This window comes from Sinocyclocheilus rhinocerous, unplaced genomic scaffold (assembly GCF_001515625.1).
Source record: "Sinocyclocheilus rhinocerous isolate Xijiao unplaced genomic scaffold, SAMN03320098_v1.1 scaffold349, whole genome shotgun sequence".
Taxonomy (NCBI): Eukaryota; Metazoa; Chordata; class Actinopteri; order Cypriniformes; family Cyprinidae; genus Sinocyclocheilus; species Sinocyclocheilus rhinocerous.
In genome coordinates this window covers 250,651-257,087 of record NW_015637137.1, presented here as the reverse complement: position 1 = coordinate 257,087, position 6,437 = coordinate 250,651, and the positions used below count along the sequence as shown (strand labels likewise).

The following is a 6,437-nucleotide window of genomic DNA, read 5'->3' as shown; positions in this document are numbered from 1 at the left end:
GTCACTTGGATAAGTCGTTGTTGCTTGTTGAACTTGTTGACTTTTGATGAGTTTGAGCGCGTGATGCGCTCTGTGAAAAGTGTGTTGGAAACACAAATTGAGGACCAATCTGCACCTTACACACACACACACGCATGTCTCTTTGCTGAGCCGCGGCGGTCTCGGTGAATCAGCAGCATCCACAACTGAACGGAACATAACGTGTTGAACTTGAAAATTGTTTATGCGCGAGTGCACTTGCTAAATGAAGGCGGATTGTATAAAATGGATTAAAAAAAACACGTTTATTAACTAGCTGCAGTTTTATTACATCACCAGATGCAGTAGATGCAGTATATTAAGGCCACGGGTCATCAATAAGGTGCAGATTTGGTCCTCAATTTGTACACTTTTTCACTTTTCACAGAGCGACGAGCTGCAGTTTTATTACATCACGCGCTGGCACAGATGCAGTATATTGGGAATTTACCGAACGTGGCACTTGCGTGAGTTAACATTGTATGCAATACCCGCAACCTCACACCAAATTTCAGGCCGTGTAGATAGGCAAGCATATATACAAATCATTTAGTAAGCAGAAATCCGAAATTTACCTTAACATATTAAGTTAGAGGAAGATGCGACTGAATTGATGCTTGAAGAATGCGCTTCCAGCCCCCATGATAAACAGTTGGCGGTTAAAGTTTGCTATGCACAATTTGATTTGACGAAAGTCACGAGACCGATTACTATCCAATCACGTTGATGGATAAAAATAAAATTAAATAAGCATGTAACGACCACAAACGGAGGAAAATAGCAGAGTAAAAGTACCGATACATCACTTAAAATGTACTCAAGTAAAAGTAAAAGTACACAATTTTTTAACTTCTCAAAAAAGTACAATTACTGATAAAAACTACTTAATTACTGTAACGTGAGTATTTGTAATTCGTTACTTCACACCCCTGGGCTGCGCGAGCCTCATCTGGTATGACACAAAACATTATCAATGGCCTTTAAGTGTGACGTCAAAACAAACCGGATCATGTGGAAAACCGGCTAATTCCAGTCCCTGGCTGGTCGATCGGTGCATCTCTAATTTTGACCCATACAATGTTTTGTTGGCTATTGCTACAAATATACCTGTGCGACTTATGACTGGTTTTGTGGACCAGGGTCACATATTTGATGTGCCCGATGTTTGTATGTTGAATGTTGAAGTGAATAAAAGCCAATATTAAATCTGTTCATCATACAAAGTGAAATCTCTTCAGAAGATTTGGATTAAACCATTCAGTTCATATGGATTACTTTTACACTGTATATTAATTTTCTGAAGTGTTAGAGTTTTGGTGGAACTTTGGTGGAAGATGAATAAAAGTCTTATGGGTCTGGAATGACATAAGGGAGAAAAACTGATGACATAAGTGAATAAATGGCTTCCTTTTTTGGTGTAGTAGCCTACTATCCCTTGAAATTGATCCATTAAATTTCTCAGTACTCCCATAGTAAAGAAATTTTTGATTATTGCTATTATATGTCTAATATGTCTCATTGTGACGAATGTATCATTTAGGAAGTACATGTGTAATGAACAGTCCAAGCAAATGTTTCACTTACCTGGCATGATTGTCTTCTTGCACTCAAAACATTTAGAGGAATACTCATTGGAGTAACACTCAGTACACAGTAGCTGCTCGTCCTTGGTGGAGAACGGCTTGTCCACCAAAGAACGGTGACATTTGAAGCAGTGGAAGCAGTCATCATGCCAGTGACGGCCCTTAAAAGACAGATCCTGAGGACAAAAGCATACAGGTAAGGACAAACTGGACCTGCATTGTCTCACATGCATTAAACTGGGGTTTCAGGGTGACTGTGCTTGGCCTCAGTGCTCTTTTTCAGCCTTTGAACAGCTAATTAGGGAGAGCGGGAGGGTAAAGTGTTCCTCAATGTCAGCTTCACAGCAGGTCATTTGCCAATGAGAGCCGCAGGTGCTGGTGTCTGCGACCAGTCGCAGTGTGACCTGCCAATAGGAGTACGTTAGTGAGAGTCTGTCCCGGGCTGTGAACACACACCGCCTCAGGATGAGTGTATGACACAAGTGCTTTAATTATCCACCAATTTGGAGCGAGAGAGTGTGTGCTTGTTAAATCGCTGGCCCAAGGTGCTATGAGGTCATTCTGATTGCCTGCGACTAGAGGGGGGAGCAGCGGCTAACTGGGCCAAGGACAGGCCACACAGATGTGGCTCCACCCCAGGCCTGTCCTCCAGACCGGTGACAGCCTCCTCATCAGGACTAATGACCATGTAATGTGACGCTAATGACAGAAAGTCACAGAAGCCTGTAGAGAGAAGAGCACCACACGTCTAAAGCAATATAAGGGATGGGAATGTACTTCTAAAGTATACCATTATGGCCCTTATATATCATCTGTAACATTTACTATAATACACTGTAATATATGTCATTTTCTTTTCGTTAGGGCATTGCTATGCTGTGGCTAAAGTGTTCTGAGTGGCTTTTAGCACTGTGCTATGATGTTGCTAGCATGTTTCTTATTTTGATCCCCCTCATTTAATGCGAGTAGGTGGGGGTTTTCACCCGTTGTATCATCTTCAATGAAAAAAAAATCAGAAATTCTTCTTCTCAACAAGCTGCACAACTTGTGGCATGATTCATCTCTATAGCACAGGTCCATTGCATAGAGTTTAAATGATAGTTTAGCCCAAAATGACAATTTTGCCATTATTTCCTCACCTTCATGAGTTTCCTGTTGCTCTAAAACCCATAGACTGCCACACACTCTTATCATTTGTGTGCATCCATTGAAAGTCTACGCAACCAAAATGTTAACGCTTCAAAAAGTACAAAAAGACGTTGTAACACCCTCCGAAAAAAAGGTACAAAAGCTGTCACTGGGACGGTACCTTTTTAAAAGTACACCTTTGTACCTTATTTACCTCTAAAGGTGCACATTTGTACCTAAATGGTACATAATGGTACACCACACCAGTGACAATTTTTGTACCTTTTTTCTGATAGTGTATGAATCAAGCAGTTAATTAACTTTAATTCAGGCTTTTATTCACATATAAATATTAAATATACATGTCTTTTTGTATCTTTTACAGCGTGACAATTTTGGTTGCATGGACTTTCAGTGTGATTTCAAAATGAAATTTAAAAATATCTTAATTTGTGTTCCCAGAGACAAGAGTAAGTCTAATTGAATGGTTTGAAACAGAGAAGGATGAGTAAATGATGTCAGAATTTTCATTTTTGGATAATCTATCTCTTTAACGTATTAGGTTTCAGAGTTTGTTCCTATCCCTAACACATAGTTCAATAGTAATAGTGATGCTTGCCTTTACAATACCCTGCCTTTAATATAGAACAGCTACAACAGCTAAATCTTATTGAAAAAATATATTGAAATGATTTTTTCTGAAATGGCAATATTAATTAAAGCTGATAAAAAGTTTAAATTTGTCTTTGAAATGGCAATGGATGTCACTGTTTCCATCACCAAGATAAATCTGGTCTCTTTATTTGGTTCTGGACTCACTCTCCAACACTGACTTCCTGCTGGCTTCAGTCCAGAGTGCATGAGCTGGCATTCATTCTCCACGACTCCCCACCGCTCTCCTGGTGATCTCTCAGCTTTCAGAGCTCAGTCACACAAAGCTCCAAATCACTGTGTTACTAAATAAAAACGGTCAAATATTCTGCGCTCAGACCTCTCGCTCTAGGTACTGAGTTCTGAGCAATATGGTGCACAGTCTGCTAGAACTATCATTCTAATGGAAGTAATGGAAAAGTGCATATTTCTGAATAATTTCTGCTATTTAAGTTGGAGCACTCTTGAAAAAGAAGTGCATTTAATTATATTGAATGTGCATTTGTAGTGTATTTGAAATCTTAAAAAGTATATTTAAGAAAAACTGTACTTGCTTATAATATAATATTAATGGAATAAAATGCTACTTGATTTAAAGAGAGTAGACTTCCATCACTGTTTTGACTCACATTTTAAATCAGTTTGAATAATCTTTGTTATGTATTAAAGTACACTTATTTTGATGTTAACTAACGTACTAATGCACATGTAAAGCACTCGATAATAATTTCAACTAGTGTGTTATTCAATTATTTTAATTGTTCCGAATTGTCACTTTATCTTCAAATACTAAAAGTATTATCAAATGTACTTCAAGAGCAGCTCCAGCTGTTTTGTATTTGAAACATTTTGTACTGTATGTGAACATAGAAAATGTGAAGATTAACATACTCTGCTGTTGCAGCCAATGGGTTTCTTGCACTCCTCACAGGTGTTGGAGACAAACAAAATGCCTCAGTAATCATTTTCAATTATGTCAGTTTTTTTATACTTTCAACAACAAATCCTTAGTCTGATGGACTTATTCTATCTCTAATGTGTTGTAATGCAATAAATTACCACTAAAGCTATTAAAATATGGTGCAGAGAAAAGTATTTGACTCACAAGCATTGGAATAACAATGCCTGAAAGTAAACCATCTGTGCACGGATAGTCAGAACATAATTTCTAATTCTTCTGAATAGACAAAACAGAATAGAATTCTTCAGAATAGATTATTTGAAAGAATAAAACAATAAAGACAACAAAGATTTAATTCAATTCATGAATATATACAACATATAGAATGAAAATGATATTATGGGCAGATGCTTTTTTGAAAAAAGAATCTGAAATTGTAATGCCGATAGATAAGTTGCAGATTTGAGCTTCAGTGCAGCTTTCTAGATGCTAATATAAAGCAACAGGCTAAAGCGGGTGGAATTAGTGGGGAAAAAAGATGATAGGTCAAATCTGAAGAGAAGAGAAGAGAAGACTGACTTGCCTGTCCTGTGATGTGCTGTGTGTGTCTTTGGTTCTTGAAAGAGAGATGGAGGAGCGACTCCTGTGCTCCTCTTTATTGGATTACTCCCCCTTTGGAAGGGGCAATGGGGTGATTGAAATGGGTTGGACAGTTTATCAGGAACTATAAATACATAGGAACTTGAACTTCTAAGCCAGTACTTCACAGAGCACACATACATATGTAACAGTACATAATACATATGTAACAGTAAATATTTAGCCATGCATGTATTTTCTCGAACTGATGTGAATCTAATCATTACAGCATACAGGGCACTCACATTCTCATTCTAAAGTTGTCTTTTAAACTGTAAAGACCATCTTACACCAGTCCAGTTAACCAACAAGACTTATTTTGTGAACAAAAGAATTTCTACCCAAAATACCATGCTGGATGATGAAGGAAGTCTTTTAGTTCTAAAGCCTGTTGTGATGCCAACACACTAGCATCCCATCCAAAACACAACTGATGATCAGCATTGCTGATCTATTCATTGCTGTATACGCTGCAAAGTTCAAAGTGATCAAACAGGAAATCCGCATGTTCTGAATTTTGCCCACCTAATATTAAACCCACTGTGTTGAATTTCTGACAATCATGCATTTCATTCCACATGCAAGACATTAAATTTGCACGCAAATAAAATAAATAATGCTATTTTGATTTCTGTACTGTTTGAATTTGGGTTAGAAGTTGTTGTTGTTGTTTTTCTCTTTCCAAACACTGTTTGCGTTGAACCAAGTTCTTGCGTTATGTGTCGATATGTCTCAAGGTCATGCCATCATTGGACTTTCTATGGCTTTTGTAAGATGGTGATTAGGTAGTCTTAAAAGTATGAGAACCACTTCAGAAGAAGTTTTAACCATTCACTTCATTCATACCCTAGAAACTGAATCATTGTTGGTGCCATGCTTTACTATTGGAGCTACAAGAATGCATTTATTTCTTATAGAATACCCACAGAATGCTATATTTAACTTTTGCCTGAGTATTTCCAAAGAAAACAGTACCTTTTGTAGGATTTGGCTTTCCATCATGTCCTTTGGATTTCCCTGCCCCACCCTGGCTCGTCCCCATCCCTCTGGCCACAGTATGAGCAGAGGCCTGTGTGTGATACTGTACAGTTGCTTAGTGACAGAGTGGAGGAACAGAAGGAAACTCTGGAAGGCTTTCGTCACTGCGGCTGATGGTTTACAATGAGATGGTAAGTCCCAACACCTGTTTGCTCCAAACTTTGCCTATTCTCATCTATCACTCCCATGGGTACTAAGATTTCCTTATGGCTAAAGAACCGAAATGTTATGCCAGTCATCAGTTAACATTTGAATTCCCATGATCAGATTACAAATGGAGGCATCATTTATCCCTGGCTGTGACTATTATTTCCAGGGGATGCAGTTTATAATTAGGCTACACAAAAGCCTTGACCATTCTATATTGCTAATGATTTTGTGTGTGTGTGTGTGTGTGTGTTGCATTTCCTTCATGTACACTTTGTGTGCAACAAAACTGACAGTCTAAATGATATTATGCCATCTATGTCTAATAAAAG

The 6,437-nt window shown here is 38.1% G+C and overlaps 1 protein-coding gene across 1 annotated transcript in view; it reads right to left on the bottom strand.

The window, feature by feature from the left end:
• Window positions 1-4,491, bottom strand: part of LOC107748566 (four and a half LIM domains protein 2-like) — an 18,113-nt gene extending 13,622 nt beyond the window's left edge. Inside the window, exons 1-3 of the mRNA XM_016563414.1 lie at window positions 4,440-4,491; window positions 4,272-4,333; window positions 1,603-1,777 (exon numbers count right to left, since the gene is read on the bottom strand). Of these exons, the coding sequence (XP_016418900.1) occupies window positions 1,603-1,777; window positions 4,272-4,333; window positions 4,440-4,491 (289 nt within the window). The remainder of the gene's footprint in view (window positions 1-1,602; window positions 1,778-4,271; window positions 4,334-4,439) is intronic.
• Window positions 4,492-6,437: the final 1,946 nt, after the last annotated feature.